The following is a 22,004-nucleotide window of genomic DNA, read 5'->3' on the forward strand; positions in this document are numbered from 1 at the left end:
ATGCTTAGAAAATGTAAACAATCAACAAGACATTCAGCTGACATAATAAATACAACCTAAAGATCAATGCTTTTACCACCACTACTACTTCTAATAGCCAACACTTTCAAAGCTCTTATATCATGCCAGGCACTGTCTCCAAGTACTTTATGCATATTAATCTAACTGATCCTAACAACAATTCCTATAAAATATTTACAATTATTATTCCAGTTCTGCTATATGGGGAAGGAAAGCATAGAGAAGTTAAGTAACTTGCCCAAGGTTATAAGTCAGAATTTGAATCCAGTCTTTTTTTAATTAATTGTGCTCTTAATCATTACACTAATACAACCTATCTATAGTTTTCTCAGAATCGTCTCACATTTTACTCCTAAAAATAATGGAAAACAAATAGGCACATTATTTCTGAATCCAATTACTGCTCAACTAGAGCTACTAGTAGAAGTGAAATAACAACAATAAAGATATTTTCAAGTTTTACTGAAACTCCCACTAGAATGGATAATTCTGAGTATATAAAGGTAATATACCAATTAAGGAAAGTCCCCTGCCAGTATTAATATTTTATAAAAGTAGAGTATAGTACAGTATACACTTACACTATTCTCCTATTTTTAACCTCATTTTTCAACAATAACTGGACTGCTTTTCAAATGAAATCAATTTTTACTTGTACAACCAGAGTACATCAGAGCCTTATTTCTAGGCTACTGCTCTTCCAACTTGATTCCCTTCATTTTAAGTATGTGATACATAATGATAGCACTGAGTTACTTTGTATACCCTCAAATTCTTGTACATTGACCAGTTCTTCAACAACAACAACAAAAATTACATCTTTGAAACCAAGTGAAAGTGTTAGTTGCTCAGTTGTGTCTGACTCTTTGCGACCCCATGGTCTATAACCTACCAGGCTCCTCCGTCCATGGGATTCTCCAGGCAAGAATACTGGAGTGGGTTGCCATTCCCTTCTCCAGGGGATCTTGCCAACTCAGGAATCAAACTCAGGTCTCCAGTATTGCAGGCAGATTATTTACCATATAAGCCACCAGGGAAGCTTTGAAACCAAACTACTATTATAATTAAACAATCACAATCGCAAACTACTAATTTATTACCATTTATTTTAATAAATGGCATAATTAAAGTCTCATAAAAGTTAATTCACCCAATAATACTCAATCCTGGCTGCAATTAGAAACTAGTGTACTTTTTAAAAATTCTATTGATAAATGCCTTAAAAGCTCCACTGGTGATTTTAATATAAGTCAGGGTTAAAACCACTGAAATAGCCCTACTCTCTTTTTGTGAAAAAATAGTAAACATTAAGATAGATAATGCTACCTGCAAATGTTGTTGCCTAAACTTAGAAGATTTATGGATATTTGCTAAATTGTGCCTGTTATCCTTCTCAATCTAGCCAGCATTAAATTTATCCCACAAAGTTAAGTTTATTCCACAAAGTAGTAATAATATACATGTAACTTACCATGAACCTTCAGAAGGAGTAAAGAATGGGATCCTCCTATGTTCTTTGGATCACCTGTCACATTGTATTTTTCATATGTAATCAAAGGTTGCTGAGAATGCTTATGAATTCGACCTGAAATTTTTTAAGAAAATGAAGATGAATTACTTTCTCAGGAGAGAAGGAATGGAGAGACAATGACATGGCTTGAAAACAAAATTTCTTAAGGTAATAAAAAATAAATTTCAGTAGAGATGATATATACTATTATATACTGATATTATATTAATATGCAATGTGTATTAATATAATATTAATATATATAGCCTTAATATATTATAATAATATTCATTATTTATAAAATAAAATCTGTAATGTATAGAATTATTCCAGCTAGTTTGTTTATGTTGCTATGAATGGATGTGTGTCCATTCTGGGAATCAATCCTTCAGAAATATTCCCTTTTTAACCAAAGATATATACACAAGAATGTTCATAGAAACATTTCTTTACACTGGCCATACAAATTCAATCAAGCTAAATGTCCATCATTAGAAGAATGAGTATACAAATTATGGAACATACATAATTTTTAGAATACAAGTGTCAAAAAGAATTAAAATAATTAAGAAATTTGATATGGTATGAATCTTTGTCTCAAGTAAGTATTAGACCACAGACTACACTTCAATGACTTCCAAAAAGAAATATGTTTACAAGTTATTTATCTAACTAAAATTAAGCAAAATAAAAATTAACAAAAGAAAGCTAGGAAAAAGTGGTCCAGCTAGATACTTATAAAGCTCTTCTAAATAATCCTTAGGATACATAGGAGTCAAAACTAAAATTAAAAACCTTTTTAAACAAATAACAATGAAGGCACTTTATATCAAAACACAGGTGATATAATCAAGGTACTATTCAAAAGTTTTTAATCATTCTAAAGCATTCTCTTAAAAAAATTTAAGAAGACTTTGAAGTAAATAATTTAATTAAAGATGCATTTAAAATTACAAAACATAACCTAGGAAACCAGAAAAGAAGGTGGATTAAAAATAAATGAATGAAATTAACAAACTAATAAGTCTAAAAATGAGAAAAATTAATTCTGTAAAAGCCAATAAAATTGTTTTTGATAAATCTGACCACAAGATTAAAAAAAAATCACAAACAATATTAGAAATGAAAACAATGACATAGCTGCTGATATGAAGATATTCCTTAAAATTATATAAAAATGGTATATACAAATTTAAGTCAGCCAAAAATATTTCAAAATCTAACTGAAGTAGATGACTTTCTGAGAAAATCTAGAATTACAAAAATTGATCAAAGTAGTAGCAAATCTGGAGAATAATAACAATAAAATTTTATATAATTAGTCAAATATTTCCATCCCTAAGTCAGGCTGTTATGTGAATGAGTTCTATCATACAACTTTAAAATTTTTTTAACTTCAAAAATTCATGTTTATTTAAACTCTTCTTGAGTTCTTTCTATAAGATTAGCATAACACTGAAACCAACATGAGGCAGGCATGCACACACACAAAAACACACACAATCCCATAACCATACACCAAAAACACTTATGAATATAGATGCAAAAAGCTTAAATAAAATATTAGTGAATTATATTAATCTGCATTAAGGGAATAACAAGACATGACCGAGCACTTTCATCCCAGGAAAGTGAGAATTGTTCACTGTTCAGAAATATACATAAGTAATGATAAACTGTCATGTCAGTTGCTGCCTGAAAGACAGTAGATGAAATTCAGCACACACCCATGACAAGAACTCTTTGTAAAGGTAGGAACAGAATACATCCTAAACACAATAAAATATATCCCCCAGAAAAATACAATAAACATGAGACAACACTGAATATTAGAAGCAATCCCATAAAAATCAGGAATAAGACAAGAATATTTGCCATATTACACTATCATTCCACACTACTCTGGGAGAAGTAAGAAATGCAGTGAAACAAGAAAAGAAAGAAAACGAGGGCTGCTAATATCATTATTTGCACAAAACACAATGTTTTATCTAGAAAATCCAAGATATTAATTTGGAAAACTAGCTGGCTACTTTCAAGATAAGCATTCAAAAATCAATAACTTTCCTAAACATCAACAAATTGAGAAAATGTCAGAAAAAAAATTCCATTCACAATAGTATGTATTAGAAACTTATAAAATACCTAGGAACAAGGTAACAAAAATAAATAAGCCCTATAGGAAGACATGAAGAATACTTCAGGATCTGAATCAATGCAATTTCCCAATATATTCCTGGATAGGAAGACTCAAAGATGTTGATTATCCCACAAATTAATCTAAAATTTCAATTCCAATCATAAACCCAATAAGATTTTTAATGAAACTTGACAAATCATTTCTAAACTCTATCTAGAAGAGCAGATACACAAAGAGGAGGCAAGAATTCCTGAAAAAAGAAAGCTAGGAGGGGAATCATGCTTTATCAAAACTTACAACCTATTATTCAAACAGTACAGTAATAGACAAATAGATCGGTGGAAGAATAAATTAGAAATAATGTGATTTACTGACAGGTTTTTAGTGTATGATAAAGAGCCTTTAGAAACAGAGGAAAAATGGACTGTTCAAAAACTAGTGTTTGGACACCTGGTTATTCATTTGGTGAATACAATTATATCATGTCTTGTTATACCAGAGAAGATCAGAGATAAAACAAAAAATGAGACGTTTTTATAATGAATACCTATAGACTAGTGTCAAGAAAAAGGAGACAATAGCTATCAGAAGCTACAAAAATGTCAAATAGAAGATAATGAAAAAAAAAACCTATTGAAAATGACAAGGAAGGCTTTGAAGAACCTAAAAATATTGGATTAGTACAGTGGTAGTATTAAAAACCAGACCACATTCTTAACAGCGTGAGAATCAAGTTGGAAGAAAAGTGTTTTAAAACTGAAGTACCATGGAGCCATGGACTAACATGAACGTAACCTTCATTAAAGCAGAAATCCATATAATTTTGGTGTTCCATTGCATGGCTCCATTATAAATTTGGTGTTTTGCCTTAAGGGACATTGAGTTCATGTTTAGCATCCTGATGGCTCAACGGTTAAGAATCTGCCTGCAATGCAGAGGATGCAAGTTCAATCCCTGGGTCAGGAAGATCCCCTGGAGAAGGAAATGGCAACTCACTTCAGAATTCTTGCCTGGATAATCCCATGGACAGAGGAGCCTGGCAGTCTACAGTCCATAGGGTCACAAAGAGGCAGACAGAACCTAGCATATGCATACAATGCTTTCTCTTCACTTCCTGCAGTATTATTCCTAAATTGCCAAAATACCAGGTCATGTGATAATGGGGTCTCTACATTAATTATTTAAATTGGTAGATTTTCTCATTGTGAATAATGTATTCACACAGATGAGTTCTGTCTTTCAGTTCAGACTCAGCATTTCACATGATGGCTTATTTCACGATAAGACAAAGCTTTCTGAGGGTAAAATAGCAGTTAGAACAAGGTTTTAAATGGGTTTTACTAAATATGACAATACTTTTAACTCTCAATTATCTTTTGTTTGCTTCTGACCCCTTTTCCTAGGTGATTTCTCCCATTGTGGGTCATTTCTCAAGTTTTTCTTCTTATAGTAAAATATATATCTTGTTTCTTTTCATTGATCCAGTTTGTAAATGTGTGCTGAAAAAAATCAGAATATATTTATATAAATAGAATAATTTATTTACAGAGAAGGTTTTTTTCCTCACTGACATTGTGTTATACATTAACTCCATTTGTTAATACTATGCAAAACAACCTTGTTTACAAGGGAATTGGGTAAACATTTATACCATTTTATTCACTGCATTTAGTAGACATGAATGTTTAATAGTCATGTAATCATCATGATTTAGTAACTTGGAAGAATAGCTATGACAAACCTAGACAAGGTATTAAAAAGCAAAGACATCACTTGGCCGACAAAAGTCCGTATAGTCGAAGCTATGGTTTGACTTAGTTACTGAACATCATGATGTAAAGAAATGTGACAATATTTAGGTATCTGCTTTCTGAATGTTTCAAATTGTAATCTACAATCACTGTTGATACCCAGAGAAGAGAATTAAATTTCCTGTGAAAAGGTAAGAAAAATAAAACACCTCAGCAGTTAGAAAAAGAACAGAAAGATAGCTATATGCCAGCTTAACACCAAATATGAGAATAACAAGAAAAATTAGTAGAAAATGAAAATCTGAAAAGTTATCTGAAATCTGAAAACATTAAGCAATTTCATCTGTATATTAATATTGATCACTTTTGCTGAATCACTTTTGGATGAAGTGATATATTTGGATGAAGAAACTGGTTAATTTTTGTTTTTGCTAATAATGTAGTGTCCTTTGGAGCTTAGCATAGTCTGTAAGAATCATCAGAAGCTTCTGATTCAGCATCACAGTCCCTCTGACCTTCAGTCTGCATTACTAAACAATGTCTCCTGAGCTTGTCAAATTTGCCCAGGATGACCTTTGTTCTATTTATGTTTACATGGGTTACAGAGATATTATTGCTCTGAAAAAGGGTTTCAGCCTCATAAAGTCTCACTGTTTTTAAGCAGAGTGCAGCATATAAGTGATCCACACATATATGACCAGACAACAAATGGACTGAAACAATGGACTGGTTCAAAATTAGGAAAGGAGAACATCAAGGCTGTATGTTGTCACCCTGGTTATTATTTAACTTATATACAGAGTACATTATGTGAAATGCCAGGCTGGATGAATCACCAGCTGGAATCAAGATTGCCATCAGACATATCAATGGCCTCCGATATGCAGATGATACCACTCCAATGGCAGAAAGTAAAGAGGAACTAAAGAGCCTCTTGATAAGGGTGAAAGAGGAGAGTGAAAAAGCTGGCTTAAAACTTAACATTCAAAAAACTAAGATTATGGCATCTGCTCCCATCACTTCATGGCAAGCAGATAGAGAAAAAGTGGAAACAGAGATAGACTTTACTTTCTTGGGCTCCAGAATCACTGAGGACGGTGACTGCAGCCATGAAATTAAAAGACGCTTGTTTGTTGGAGGAAAGCTATGATAAAGCTAGACAGCATATTAAAAAGCAGAAACTTAGCCAACAAAGGTCCACATAGTCAAAGCTATGGTTTTTTCAGTAGTCATGTATGGAGGTGAGAGATGGACCATAAAGAAAGCTGAGCATTGAAGAACCGATGCTTTCGAATTGTGGTATTGGAGAAAACTCCTGAGAGTCCCCTGACAGCATGGAGATCAAACCAGTCAGTTCCGAAGAAAACCAACCCTGAATATTGATTGGAAGGACTGATGCTGAAGCTGAAGCTCCAATACTTTGGCCACCTAATGCAAAGAGCTGATTCATGAAAAAGACCCTGATGCTGGGAAAGATTAAGGGCAGGAGAAGGGGGAGGCGGAGGATGAGATGGTTGGATAGCATCACTGACTCAATGGACATGAGTTTGAGCAAATTCCAGGAGATGGTGAAGGACCGGGAAGTCTGGAGTGCTGCAGTCCATGGGGTCACGGAGTCGGACACAACTGAGCTACTAAACAACAACAAAAACAACGAAAGCAACAGTGATCTGTGGGGGAACTGTATTTTGTTCAGGGGAAGTGAGAAATAGATTTAAGGGCCTAGATCTGATAGACAGAGTGCCTGATCAACTATGGACAGAGGTTCGTGACATTGTACAGGAGATAGGGATCAAGACCATCCCCATGGAAAAGAAATGCAAAAAAGCAAAATGGCTGTCTGGGGAGGCCTTACAAATAGCTGCGAAAAGAAGAGAAGCGAAAAGCAAAGGAGAAAAGGAAAGATATAAGCATCTGAATGCAGGGTTCCAAAGAATAGCAAGGAGAGATAAGAAAGCCTCCCTCAGCGATCAATGCAAAGAAATAGAGGAAAACAACAGAATGGGAAAGACTAGAGATCTCTTCAAGAAGATTATAGATACCAAGGGAATATTTCATGCAAAGATGGACTCGATAAAGGACAGAAATGGTATGACCTAACAGAAGCAGAAGATATTAAGAAGAGGTGGCAAGAAGACACAGAAGAACTGTGCAAAAAAGATCTTCATGACCAAGATAACCACGATGGTGTGATCACTCATCTAGAGCCAGACATCATGGAATGTGAAGTCCAGTGGGCCTTAAGAAGCATCACTACGAACAAAGCCAGTGGAGATGATGGAATTCCAGTTGAGCTATTGCAAATCCTGAAAGATGATGCTGTGAAAGTGCTGCACTCAATATGCCAGCAAATTTGGAAAACTCAGCAGTGGCCACAGGACTGGAAAAGGTCAGTTTTCATTCCAATCCCAAAGAAAGGCAATGCCAAAGAATGCTCAAACTACCACACAATTGCACTCATCTCACACGCTAGTAAAGTAATGCTCAAAATTCTCCAAGCCAGGCTTCAGCAATACGTGAACTGTGAACTTCCAGATGTTCAAGCTGGTTTTAGAAAAGGCAGAGGAACCACAGATCAAATTGCCAACATCCGCTGGATCATGGAAAAGGAAGAGAGTTCCAGAAAAACATCTATTTCTGCTTTATTCACTATGCCAAAGCCTTTGACTGTGTGGATCACAATAAACTGTGGAAAATTCTGGAAGAGATGGGAATACCAGACCACCTGACCTGCTTCTTGAGAAACCTATATGCAGATCAGGAAGCAACAGTTAGAACTGGACATGGAACAACAGACTGGTTCCAAATAGGAAAAGGAATATGTCAAGGCTGTATATTGTCACCCTGCTTATTTAACTTATATGCAGAGTACATCATGAGAAACACTGGGCTGGAAGAAGCACAAGCTGGAATCAAGATTGCTGGGAGAAATATCAATAACCTCAGATATACAGATGACACCACCCTTATGGCAGAAAGTGAAGAGGAACTAGAAAGATTCTTGATGAAAATGAAAGAGGAGAGTGAAAAAGTTGGCTTAAAGCTCAACATTCAGAAAACAAAGATCATGGCATCTGGTCCCATCACTTCATGGGAAATAGATGGGGAAACAGTGGAAACAGTGTCAGATTTTATTTTTCTGGGCTCCAAAATCACTGCAGATGGTAACTGCAGCCAGGAAATGAAAAGACGCTTACTCCTTGGAAGGGAAGTTATGACCAACCTAGATAACATATTCAAAATCAAAGACATTACTTTGCCAACAAAGGTCCGTCTAGTCAAGGCTATGGTTTTTCCAGTGGTCATGTATGGATGTGAGAGACTGTGAAGAAAGCTGAATGATGAAGAATTGATGCTTTTGAACTGTGGTATTGGAGAAGACTCTTGAGAGTCCTTTGGACTGCAAGGAGATCCAACCAGTCCATTCTGAAGGAGATCAGCCCTGGGATTTCTTTGGAAGGAATGATGCTAAAGCTGAAACTCCAATATCTTGGCCACCTCATGCAAAGTGTTGACTCATTGCAAAAGAATCTGATGTTGGGAGGGATTAGGGGCAGGAGGAGAAGGGGATGACAGAGGATGAGATGGCTGGATGGCATCACCGACTCAATGGACATGAGTTTGGGTGAACTCCGGGAGTTGGTGATGGACAGGGAGGCCTGGCGTGCTGCGATTCATGGGGTCACAAAGAGTCAGACACCACTGAGCGACTGAACTGAACTGAACAAAGGAACTAAAAAATAAATTCCCTGAACTGATAATGTCCAGGTTGGCTTGTTTTGTTTTGCAGTTTGGTTTTGTTGCTTTGCACTCCACCAGTTAAAAAAAAAAGTCTATGATTTATGTATATGTTTGTTAATAAACATATTCATGTACTATTATTTTAATCTGTTTAACACTATTAAAATAGAAACTTTTAGTGAGATAAAATAAATCTAAATAGAAAGTTCTAGCTTGTTTTCTGTATCCCCTGGACTGTCTTACAATATGTACACCTTCGTTGGAAGAACACTGTCCTAGAGCACTAAGTTATCAAACCACAGTATACAGAACAATCCCCTGAAATGCTTGTTAAAATGCAGATTCCAAGCATAAACAACAGAGATTCAGTGAGTCTGGGATGGAGCTCAGGAACGTGCATTTCAGCAGTCATTCCAGGTGGTTCTGAAGCAAGTTATTTGATCCCCACACTTTGGAAAATACCATAAAACATGATAGAGACTCTCCCTACCATGCCATGAGCATAGCAACACCAGCAGAAGAGGGAGATAAAACAATGCTCTGTTCTGCACATGTATCATCCACAAACTCGGTTTTTCCAGGAAAATACTAATTAATTAAAATATTGTTTCTATCAGAAAATGCATTCTAATTACTACAATGCTGGACTAAGAAGAAACAGATGTCATCACCATACACCCAAAAACACACATAACTTATAGTACAATGGAATTCACCTATTTAAATGACACTGTGGTACATGTGCACAATGGAATATTACTCAGCCATAAAAAGGAATGCATTTGAGTCAGTTCTAATGAGGTGATGAACTTAGAGCCTATTATACAGAGTGAAGTAAGTCAGAAAGAGAAAAACATATATCATATATTAATGCATATACATGAAATCTAGAAATATTGTACTGATGAATCTATTTTCAGGGCAACAATGGAGATGCAGACATAGAGAACAGATTTATGGACACAGGGGATGCAGGGAGGAAAGAGAGGATGGGACAAATGGAGAGAGTAGCAGGGAAACATATACACTGCTGCCGCTGCTGCTAAGTCGCTTCAGTCATGTCTGACTCTGCACGACCCCATAGACGGCAGCCCACCAGGCTCCCCCGTCCCTGGGATTCTCCAGGCAAGAACACTGGAGTGGGTTGCCATTGCCTTCTCCAATGCAGGAGAGTGAAAAGTGAAAGTGAAGTCGCTCAGTCATGTCTGACTCTTCGCGATCCCCATGGACTGCAGCCTACCAGGCTCCTCTACCCATGGAAGTTTCCAGGCAAGAGTACTGGAGTGGGGTGCCATGGATGTAAAATAGCCAGTGAGACTTAGTTGTATGACTCAAGAAGTTCAAAATGGTGCTCTGTGACAACCTAAAGGGGTGGGAGGTGGGAGGAAAATTCAAGAGGAAGGGGAAATATGTATACCTATGACTGATTCATGCTGATGTATGGCAGAAACCAACACAGTATTGTAAAGCAATTATTCAATTAAAAATAAAGAAATTTTTAAAAATAAATGACACTTTTTCTTTTAAAGTATGAACTTTTAAAAGTATAAATGCAAACTGTTAAATATTCTAGCAATTTAAGTCATCCATTCAAGTTGATAATCATTTTTGGAGTACCTATGACATTCTGGGCACCAAAGGAAGTAGCTGGATATGATGAAAAGGGCACAGCATTTGTAACTGGAATCAACTTGAGTTTAACTCCTGAGTCTGCTACTTGTGTGATTTTGAACAAGTTGCTTCACCTTTCTAGGCTCTAGTTCTCTTATCTCTACAAACGGGCAATATAATATCTATTCATAAGATCTCTATGAGGGCTTCCCTGGTGGCTCAGTAGTAAAGAATCCACCTGCCAATGCAGGCTTCAATCCCAGATTTCACATGCTGCACGGCAGTTAAGCCTGTGCACCACAACTGTTGAGCCTGTGCTCTAGAGCCCAGGAACCACAACTACTGAGCCCTTGTGCTGCAACTACTGAAGCCTTCACACCCTTGAGCCCAAGCTCTGCAACACAAGAAGGCACCCCAGTGAGAACTCTGCACACCACAACTGGAAAGTAGCCGCTGCTCATCACAGCTAGAGAAAAGCCCACGCAGCAAGGAAGACCAGCACAGTCAGTAAATAAATAAATAAAAATTTAAAAACATATATAGAGAAACCTTAAAAGAAAGTTTAATAAATTGTATTTCTTAAACTGTATAGTTTAAAAAAAAAACTTCTGTAAGAAATAATGAGATACATACAATTTATTGTAAGTGACAGCTGCAGATAACAATAATACAATTACCTGCACTTTAGTAATATGTTTTAAAATGCAAATGTTTGAGTTTTTCCTCATTAAAAATTCATTTCCTACATTTCCCATGTTAGAAGGTATTAAACACTGAGGCTGTGAGCTCAAAGAGTTTAGGTTCATATTCCAACTCCACTGTTTACTTATCTGGGCAAATGACCTAACCTCTCGAAGCCTGTCTCCTTCCAGGTAAAATAGGGATAATAATAATGCATATTTTGTGTAGGTTTCTATGAAGATAAAATGAAAACCTTAATGATAGTGCTGAGCCAACAATTGGCCTCATTATGTACTAAGTAATTTTACCCATTATTATCACTTAACCAAAGTTATTTTCAAGCTACATTTGCTGTTGTTGGTGCAAGTAAGAATACACGATTTGCCTAAGATAACCAAACATATCACCCACAACTAAACCTGTAAATATTCCTAAATTTTCTCTAACACTGAGTAGATATTTCATCCTCTTTAAAACCTTTTGAACCTCTACTTTACCTATAGGATAAAATCTAAACAACATAATAGAATATAAACTACTATATACAAAACAGATAATTAACAAGATCCAACTGTATAGCACAGGGAACTATATTTAATATCTTATAATAGGTTCAGGATTGGGAACATGTGTACACCCATGGCGGATTCATGTTAATGTATGGAAAAACCAATAGAATATTGTAAAGTAATTAGCCTCCAGTTAAAATAAATAAATTTAAATTTTAAAAAATTTAAAAAATAAAAACACTAAAAAAAATAAAAAATAAACTATAGTGGAAAGAATCTAAAAAAGAATTTTTTTTTCAGAAATACATGTATAGTTTCAAATCTATATCTGAATCACTTTGCTGTACACTAGAAACTAACACAACATTGTAAATCAACTGTACTTCAATTAAAAATAAATAAACCACATGATAGACTATGCAAGGCTTTCACAATTTTGCCCACACCACATTTCTCCTCCTCCTCTCTTACCCCCATTCTTCCATTCTGTGTGCCCAGTGCCTCACGACTTTCAGAGTAGGCCATATGCTCCAAGTTTGAGGATATTAAGTTTGGGAGATGAGTCACTAACTACAACATTACCTTGGCATTTCCTGCAATTCTTCGGAATATCATTAGCTAAGACCTTAAACAAAATCTCTTTATTCTTTTTAATGTGTTTCAGTACCTACCAGGGCTGTATTAAAGATAAACTAAACATTCAAACTCATAAAACTTCCTTGAGCTATACCTAGCATCCGACTGACTTAGAAGGCTGTGAGACAGGAAACACAGTTCACCTGCAGGGCACCACGAGGTATCCTTTTTCAAAGGGAGGTCCTGTAGAAGCTTACTCAGCTGTTAAGGGTTATTCCCTTTACCCCTCTCTTCCACCCTGGAGAAAGCTCAGGTCCAACGAGATGAGATTCATATTGGACAGGTCATCCACAAGAGCCGATATGTCCTGCAAAAACCCCACACAGTCCTGCCTTTAGGGTCCCTGCAAGGAAACTGCCAAAGTCACTATATCCAATCAGGTATTTACAGTTTTTCCTGGTCCAAATGCAGTTTGCCAGCCAGAAATCACATTTATTGTGCTGCCTGATAACATAGTTGACACTACCTTTACCTAGTTTCCAGGGAAACAAAGCTAGAAGGTCAACCGAGGTCAAACTGTCAGGCAAAGATGGAAAAGAATTTGATAACTCTTTATTCACAAATGCATATCTCAAAAAAAGAGCAATTACCATAGTCTCTCCAAAAAAATGAGGGAAAGGAAAAAAATAAGAGACAAACCTTAAAAAGATAGTTTTCTTTCAATATACTTACCATCAACAGCTGCACCATCTGCTACAAATATGTAGTAGCTTGCATTTAGATCAAATCTATTCTTAACCCCAGGAAGGGTAATGTTTCTTCTGAAAGAACACTGCATAACACCATCCACCAACCTCCAAGCCATGTCCTCAAGAGGATCCTGCAAACACACACAATGGGTCTTCTCAGCACATTCCAAATATTTGCTAAAAATAAGATGTGATCAAAATCCTGGACCTGTTCAATTTCCTTTCTCTAAGATCCTCTGTGCATGTTTTGTCTGCAGTGTCATTGTTTTTCCACTTCCTCTTTGAAGAGGACAAGAAACACATTCTCCCAGTTTATTTGTGTTTATCCCACTTGGCAAAAATAGTATTTTTACTACCTAGGCTAGAAACTTTGGCAGATGCACTAACTCCATCTGGCCCCTAATATACAATCAACAACACTAAAGAAATACTTAGCAAGTAATACACTAGTAGCCAAAATGCAACTTGTGAGAAGCTCTAACCTCACAAGAAAGCTATGCAGAGAACATGTCACGAGGTGGTAGCTACTGCCCCTTCGGAATTCATTTTCATGTCAATTGCCATGTGAAAATGACACTTCTCTACCAGAAATAGGCCACATTTGGCACAGATGTCAACATCGGGCACTTAAGACAATTGCCCAAGGCACTGAACCAGCACCTACCATATATCCACCTCTTTCCCATCAATCAAGAAATTCTGTGTCACTAACAAACCTCTTAAAAATCTGTCTGCAAGCTTTTTTGACCATCTTAACAAATTATAAAATATTTTTAACAGATGCAATAAAAAAGAATTTAAGTGAAACAAACAAGAATTCATCTTTTACTAAAAAAGAAAACTTTCCTGTGCTTGCTAAAGCATAGAAAAGGGGCATGGTAACTGTAGTTTATATTACTGGACTGTATACTGGAAATTTGCTAAGAGAGTAGATTTCAGCTGTTCTCATCACAAAAAAAGAAAAAAGTAACTGAGGCAATGGATATATTGATTAGCCTGATTTTAGCAATCATTTCACTATGGAGAGGGATATAAAAACATCATGCTATACAACTTAAGTACATACAATTTACACACATATATAATAAAATGCAGAAAGGTTTCTCCCAGACTGTAAGATAGGAACTCTGCTCCCAGGACCCTGTTTGGTCTTTGCTGCTAGCTGCAGGTTTGGAAGCTATTTTGCACCACAGCCATGGCACTGTTGGTCGTATAGCCAGAAGATGGACCAGCCAGGTGGCAATTCCAGAATCTTCACACCTACCCCAAAATCCATTATAGGATGACTTTGCCCTGTCAAATGGGAAGGTTGTATGTGAACAATCTGATCTTCAAGAATACACACATAAGCATCATCATCACCCTGAAAAACAATGACAAATGAAAAAAGGTCAAGGGAATTTCAACAAGGGAGCATTGTTTGTCAGTCTAATTCTTATCTCTCCTTTAATCTCCAATATTCCTTAGCTCTAAAAATTAAATCTTATTTACAGTGATTATCAGACAGCAGACTGTATCCTTAAAGCACATTTAAGTTATGGTACAAATGAATGACAGGGCTTCCCTGGTGATTCAGCGGTTAAGGAATCCACCTCCCAATGCAGGAGACGTGGGTTCAATCCCTGGGTCGGGAAGATCCCCTGGAGAATGAAATAGCAACCCACTCCAGTATTCTTGCCTGGAGAATCCCATGGACGAGGAGACTGGTGGGCTACAGTCCATGGGGTCACAAAGAGTTGGACATGACTTAGCGATAAACAACACTGCTGCTGCTGCTAAGTCGCTTCAGTCATGTCCGACTCTGTGCGACCCCAGAGATGGCAGCCCACCAGGCTTCCCTGTCCCTGGGATTCTCCAGGCAAGAACACTGGAGTGGGTTGCCATTTCCTTCTCCAATGCATGAAAGTGAAAAGTGAAAGTGAAGTTGCTCAGTCATATCCGACTCTTAGAGACCCCATGGACTGCAGCCCACCAGGCTCCTCCATCCATGGATTTTCCAGGCAAGAGTACTGGAGTGGGGTGCTATTGCCTTCTCCGAAACAACACTACCACCACCAAATAAATAATATGGATTTTAAGTTATTGTGTACAGTTTTGGTTCTTTCATCTATTCTAAACTGTTTTCCATAAACTATCTAACAAGGTCTTTAACCAGCTCTTGTCACTAAATTCCTTAAACAAGACCCAAGACTAACAAGCTATAATTAAAGTCTTGTTAAAAATACCAATATGATTTTCTAACATTTGTAAAATTTGCAAAAAATTTTAAATTTCTTGTAAAAAGTTCCAGTTTTAACTCTCAAGTACATAACATTAGCAAAGAAGTTCCCTGTTACACATCTTGTGCTCAAATCAGAATTAGTGCAACTCAAGAAACTTGGAGTTATCATAATTTAAATCACCACACACTGTGGCACACAGACCAACTTTAGTCTGATGCCTGTTCTTATACAGGCTACAAGCTGAGGATGGTGTTTACATATCTAAATGGTTTTTTAAGAATGATAATTCATGATAGTGAAAATACATTAAATCCAAATTTCAGTGCCTATAAATAAAGTTTGACTGGAACACGGCCACACATACTAATTTACAGCAGTCTGTGCCTGCTTTAGCACTATAAAAGAGCTGAGTAGCTGCAAAGAGACCAGGCGGCCCACAGATTCTGAAGTCATTGCTATCTAACCTTCTGCAGAAAAAGTTGGCTGATCTCTGATTTAAACAAACAATGTGTATCTTCTAGAATGTTTATCATCAATGAAACGATAGAATTTTCTTGTTATTTCAAACAAAATTTAATATAGCAAAATGGTTGATTTGAGGCAAACTGATGGTAAGTCAACTAAGTCATTAAGGCAAACCTCTCAAATACTGGTGAGGTGATGAGGATGAAGGAGAGGTAACACTCAGTTTTCATGGCTCTACAGTGAGGGAAAGAGAAGGTGCTATGACGACCTTATGCTTCAGGCAGCTGTAGACACCCCAAGTTTTGAGCATGGTAGAACACACATGAGAAGTTCCAACCAAACCCCAGAATTTGACAGAACCTCCTGCCCCTGTTTGCTCCTCTCAGTTCCAGCATTTAGAACGCACTCTATAAGAAAATATCAAGAGGGAGAAACAAAGATGACAACATAGTTCTTGTGATCAAAGACTATGTTTTAATAGAGGAGACAATTAAAATAGTATGTATAAAATAGAGATTTAAACAAAGTGCTATAGAAAGACAAATTAGGTAGGGTCAAAGGATTGAAAAAGGCTTATCAGAAAAGATAGCATTAACTGTGCCTCAGAGAATAAAAAATACATGTGGATAAGGTAGAGCTGCAATAAAGGGAAAGGTTTTTCAAACTGAGGAACTTCTAGGGCCAAAGATATAGAAACATAAAAAGTATATGGAAACTTTAGGAAACGGGTGGCACAAAGCTAAAACATATACAGGACAAGGCCAGAAATACCAACAAGGACTTTGAAAAGTTTCAAAAATATGTTAAAGAAAAAAATATTTCCCTGTAACTACTAAAGGTTCACCAATGCTTTGGGGGCTAGCATTGAGGTTATCTCAAATGTGGTCTAAAATCATAACCTGAATCTATTGTAAAAATTTCAGGGCATTCTACAAAACAACCAGCCAGAAAAAAAATCAAGAAAAAAGGTAAGAGTAAGCATTCTAAAGAAAAGGAGATTAAAGAGATATAACAATTAAATGCACTGAGTGATAACTGATTAGTCTGGATCAGAGATTTTATACATGACTTTATTGGGACAATTAGGGAAATTTGAATATACACTACACTGAATAAAATTATTGTATTATATATTTGATGGTGATATTATGATAATTGTAGGAGAATATCCTTCTTAGGAAATAACATGCTGAAAAGGAAACATAAAAGGTCATGATAGCTGTAACTTAATTTTCAAATAGTGCAGGGAAAAAAATGTGTGTTAATATACAGTGAAAAAGTTAATCTACACATATGCACACAAGGAAAGAGAGAGAGACAGTGACAAATGCAGGTGAAGGGTTTACTGGTGTTCATTATACTAGTCTCTCAACTTTCACATAGGTTTAAAACTTTTCAAAACAAAAAGTTAGGGTGGGTAAAAGAAGAACCTGAGAGGTGACTAAAAGAGAGGAATCTAAGTCACAAAGTTTTCTTGAACACCAGAGAAGATGGTGGCAGCAATGAATGAGATAATCAGTCCATAGGCTTCCCAGACAGTATCTGAAAAGAAGCAAGAGATCAATAACAGTAGTTACTTTTTTCCTATTGTTGCTGATCACCAAGAATGGGAAACACAAAAGGATGTTAGAAGGGTAGATAATAAATTCAGTTGATAGATGATGGCCTGTGTTGTCCAGAACACTCATCTGGAAGTAACCACCCAGAAGCTGGAAATTTCACACTGGACATACAAGAGAGGCCAGCACTGGGAGCACTCTGGAATTTGAGTGTTAAGAAATTATGTACAGAATAAGACAACACTGGGCGGGGAAACAGAGAACAGCAGCTAATACAGTGTGTATACTTGAATACTTTATCTCAGAGAACAAAAAAATATCTAAGATGAGGGAGACGTGCATATTCTGAGTTTCAGTTAAAATTCAGATATTAGCAAATACTGTTAGGAAAAATATGGAAAGTTGTACTTTCAATTTTAGTAATGAAGTCTAATAGCAAAACAGAACTGCTATCATTCATGTACAAACCAAATTGAAAAAAGGTATAATTTAGCTTATCTAATCAGTATTCATAACATCAGATACCTTTGGTATTTGAACTTACATGACATACTAATAAGAAATTACAGGTCATAAAAATATCCTAAGAATTTAAAAATAATCACAAATAGAAACAACCACTTTACAAATATTTTTGGTGATGATTTATTTCCCTCAATTTAGGCAAACAGGTGTACAGATGATTTTAATCATCAAATAGGCTTGCTCCATAAATTAACTGCACCTGTATAATTAAGTCTTTTTATAAACATGTTTGATGAGTACTATACTAGAAACATAAGATTTCTAAGTAAGATAAATATATCTTGAATTAGAGGTAAACATTTTTGTGTCATCTATGCCTACAACTTAGAACAGAATTAATTGTGGTACTTGCAGGCTCCTCATCACAACACTCTGTGTAACAATAGTCTTTTCCTTTGGCTGACAGATTTTATGTGACCAGGAAAGGAAACATGTTAGTGTACTACTGCAGGGAGTTTGGCTAGAATTCTTTTATTTAAGTGACTAGAGTACATATCTAAATGTGTACTCTACCTTACACATGCACCTTAATAAACCTACACTTATTCCAATAAGGCTATCATTGTTAACCCCTGCTGGACTCATCAGTTTCCTTCATAGCCAGTTCCACTCATATAACAGGCACTACCACCATCTTTCCTTATGGCTTTACAGTCACACTTATTTTTAACCCAGCTTCCTCATGCACCGTATGAATAAGGTTCATTTTTGCCAAAATTGAGAACAAAAGGATATGCTGTAAGTATAATGGTAATCACAAAAGGAAAAATGGGGAAAATGTTTTGAAGAATTGCAACATCATTTGATCAAGTATAAAATTTCCCATAAAAGCAACTTTAAAAGGGAAAGAGTCACAATTTCTTTTATGGTATTTTTAGAAGCCTATTAAATATCTTCTATCTCATAGGTTTAAGGTATACCCTGTGTTGAATGAAAAAAGATAATGAGTGCATTGTGAAACTACATTTTAAAATATACAGGTCATATCACATATTGCAATGTCATCCACCCCCAAAAAAGTCACACCTGGCTCCCTGAAATATTTGCAGCCAGCATAACAAGGATTACTGCAATTAGCATGCACTTTGAAGGAAAATATTTGTTCTTCTATCACAGAATCTCAGAGTTCCTTTTCTTTTTAAAAAAATAATGATTTCCTTAAAAAGTGATGTTTAAAGCCTAACAGGAAGAAAACTCTCAAGAAAAGACTTCTTGCATTTGTTAATGTGGAAATGAGAGGCTTTCTCCATTTGTAGCCAACCCCCTCCACAGTCAGCTCCGCTGGAACAGGATAGACACATGTCCTGGCCTTAATAGCCTTCTTCCTCTCCTGGGAAATCAGAATGCTAATGCAGGACTCTGTTCTTCCGCACCACAGCACAAGGCTGCCACCTACAGAATCTCTTAATCCATTCAGCACTACCCAAGGAGAGTGAGACATTTTGTAGACCCTGTAAAGAAGCCACTTATGCCTGGAGACACTAGGTTTAATTCCCTGTTGGGGAAATGTGCCATGACCATCAAAATGGGGACAACAAGAGCAGCAATCCAGGCTGTGGTCACTTGAGAAAACCAGGAGTTGAAGAGCATCAAAAACAACATGAGATTTTATGAAGAGCAACTTTTTCTTAACTGCACTCCCTGCTTTATCACAGAGACAGAGGTAGACAGATAAAGTAGCAAATCCACTGGAAACAAAATGCTTTTCCTAACTTTCCTCAGGACAGCCTTGTCCTTAGAGATATTAATATGGAATGGCTCAACTCAATGCTGCTTAACTGAGAATCCAAGTTAGTTTCTCTGCTCTCCCTTCCCATTCCTCCCTAAGTATGAGAATCTGACTCTGGAACAAACGCTAAATTGCTGTTGATTATCACTCACTCCAGTGACTCTCCTTTCATCACCACTGATGTAAGTGAGAGGTACAAACCATCCATCGGTCATGAGAAAATGCCACGGATAAATAGCCTTTACTGGGACCGCTCATTTCAACCATCACTGATTGGTCATCTCGTGTGAAGGACAAGAAGACACAGGCACGCTCCTTCTCTGGGTCACAGTTCAAAGGACTCCTGATACAGAACTTCTTGTTCCCACAGTCTGAAGCATTGAACTAGAAAAATGACAGGGGGGAAAGACTTAATTATCAAACAGGCAATTCATCTCCAATAACAGAAGAGCTTCTACCTTGAAGTATGGGTTTTAACAAGAATACATTTTCATAATAAGGATTCAAACGACAGGAAAAAGACCACATCCCAAATTAAAAATTATCAAAGCAGTAGTTAGGTTGTAAACTTTTAAATTTAATTAATATTAATTAAAATTTGGAAGACACAACATTACTTGAACTATAATTACACACGAGTATTAAGATCCCTTTAATACACAGAATACTTCACATTAATTATGTTCTGGAGCAAAGTTTCGAGTAAACTTTGAGAAATTTCTTAGGGAATATTTAAGTCCACATTGACATTCTTGCCTAAAGGATATCCTCTAGTTTTCAGAGACGGAATTTTTAAAACCAAACAAACAAACCTTTAGCAAGTTTTTATATTTAGATCCTGGACTCTGCCTCTAGAATTCAAGTTTGACATTAAAATAATGTAAGAAAAAAATGGTTACTCCCATATATACCACTGCTCCAAATAATAGTAATAACAATTTAGTGGAGAAGAAGCAAAAACAATCTATGATTATTTAATTCAGAGCTTCTTGGTATTGCAAATAAGAAAGACTATTGAAAAATGTCAGCTCTACAATTTGACAGAGCAAACAAGCAGTCATACTGAGTTAGAATGAGGTGTGACACCACATTTCAGAAGAGAGCTAAACATGAGTTTAAGTAACAGGATTTAATGGGAACTGTACAGAAAAACTCTCATTTCTTCTCCTACTCTACCAATATTTCTGGGCACCAAACAGGTGTGGGCATGTTCCACAATAAGCAATTCTGAAATTCTCTGCAGACATAACTGAGTGTGCTACAAGTCAACTCTTCTCTGACACTATCTACCTGAAATTGGTGTCAGATCCCACAGGCTAAGGGCTCAGTCCCACAAAACTGCACGCACTTCAGATGCCCATCACAGATGCCAATCACAAGCCCCAGGTTGCCACCTGTACTTCTGAATCGTTGGCCATAAACTGGAGGTTCTCAGCACCTTCTCCTTGAGTTAGGTGATTTATAAAGATGGCTCACAGAACTTACTAGATTACCAGGATATTATAAAAGGATAACAACCCACAAACGGCCAGATGGAAGAGCTGCGTAAAGTATGCAGGAAGGGGCAGGTGCAGAGCTCCCATGACCCCTCTGAGGCACCAGCCTCCCCACACCTCCATGTGGTCAGCAACCCAGGAGCTCTCCGAAACCTATACTTTTGGAACTTTTATGGAGGCTCCATCATGTGGGATGGAGAAGGAAATGGCAACCCACTCCAGTATTCTTGCCTGGAGAATCTCATGGACAGAGGAGCCTGACAGGCTACAGTCCATGGGGTTGCAAGAGTCGAACACAAGTTAGCGACTAAACCACCACCACTATCATGTGAGATGAAGGATTATTAGCTCAGTTTTCAGCCTCTCTCCCTTCTCTGGAGAATGGGGTCAGTGGGCTGAAAGCTGCAAGCTTCTAATCATGGCTCAGTGTTTTGGGGGACCAGCCCCCATACAGGAGTCCACCAAGAGTCACCTCATTAGAACAAAAGATACCCCATCATTCAGGAAATTCCAAGGGATTTAGCAACTCTGTATTAGGAACTGGGGTCAAAAGGCCAACTATTGACAGAAACCAAGCAGAGACCAATATATATATATATATATATATATATATATATATATATATAAATTTTTGTTTATTATTTCACAGGAACTTAAAGAGAAAGTATAGTTGAACGGAGAGAATAAGCCACTAGAAGCCTGGAAACATGGGTCTGGTC

General features: G+C 36.7%; 1 protein-coding gene across 10 annotated transcripts in view; it reads right to left on the bottom strand.

The window, feature by feature from the left end:
- The window catches only part of FRRS1 (ferric chelate reductase 1), a 72,632-nt gene that overhangs the window by 11,615 nt on the left and 39,013 nt on the right, over positions 1-22,004 (bottom strand). For all 10 annotated transcript variants that reach the window (XR_015160562.1, XR_015160563.1, XM_086391396.1 and 7 more), the window contains 4 exons: positions 19,991-20,173; positions 14,554-14,652; positions 13,273-13,420; positions 1,493-1,606 (listed from right to left, as the gene is read on the bottom strand). Coding sequence is in view for 8 of the 10 variants with exons in the window: in XM_086391396.1 (XP_086247522.1) it covers positions 1,493-1,606; positions 13,273-13,420; positions 14,554-14,652; positions 19,991-20,173 (544 nt within the window). In the remaining 2 variants the exon portion in view is untranslated. The remainder of the gene's footprint in view (positions 1-1,492; positions 1,607-13,272; positions 13,421-14,553; positions 14,653-19,990; positions 20,174-22,004) is intronic.

The sequence above is a fragment of the Bos grunniens genome, chromosome 3 (assembly GCF_055505025.1).
Source record: "Bos grunniens cultivar Pamir isolate PY7600 chromosome 3, Bosgru_T2T1.0, whole genome shotgun sequence".
Lineage (NCBI taxonomy): Eukaryota > Metazoa > Chordata > Mammalia > Artiodactyla > Bovidae > Bos > Bos grunniens.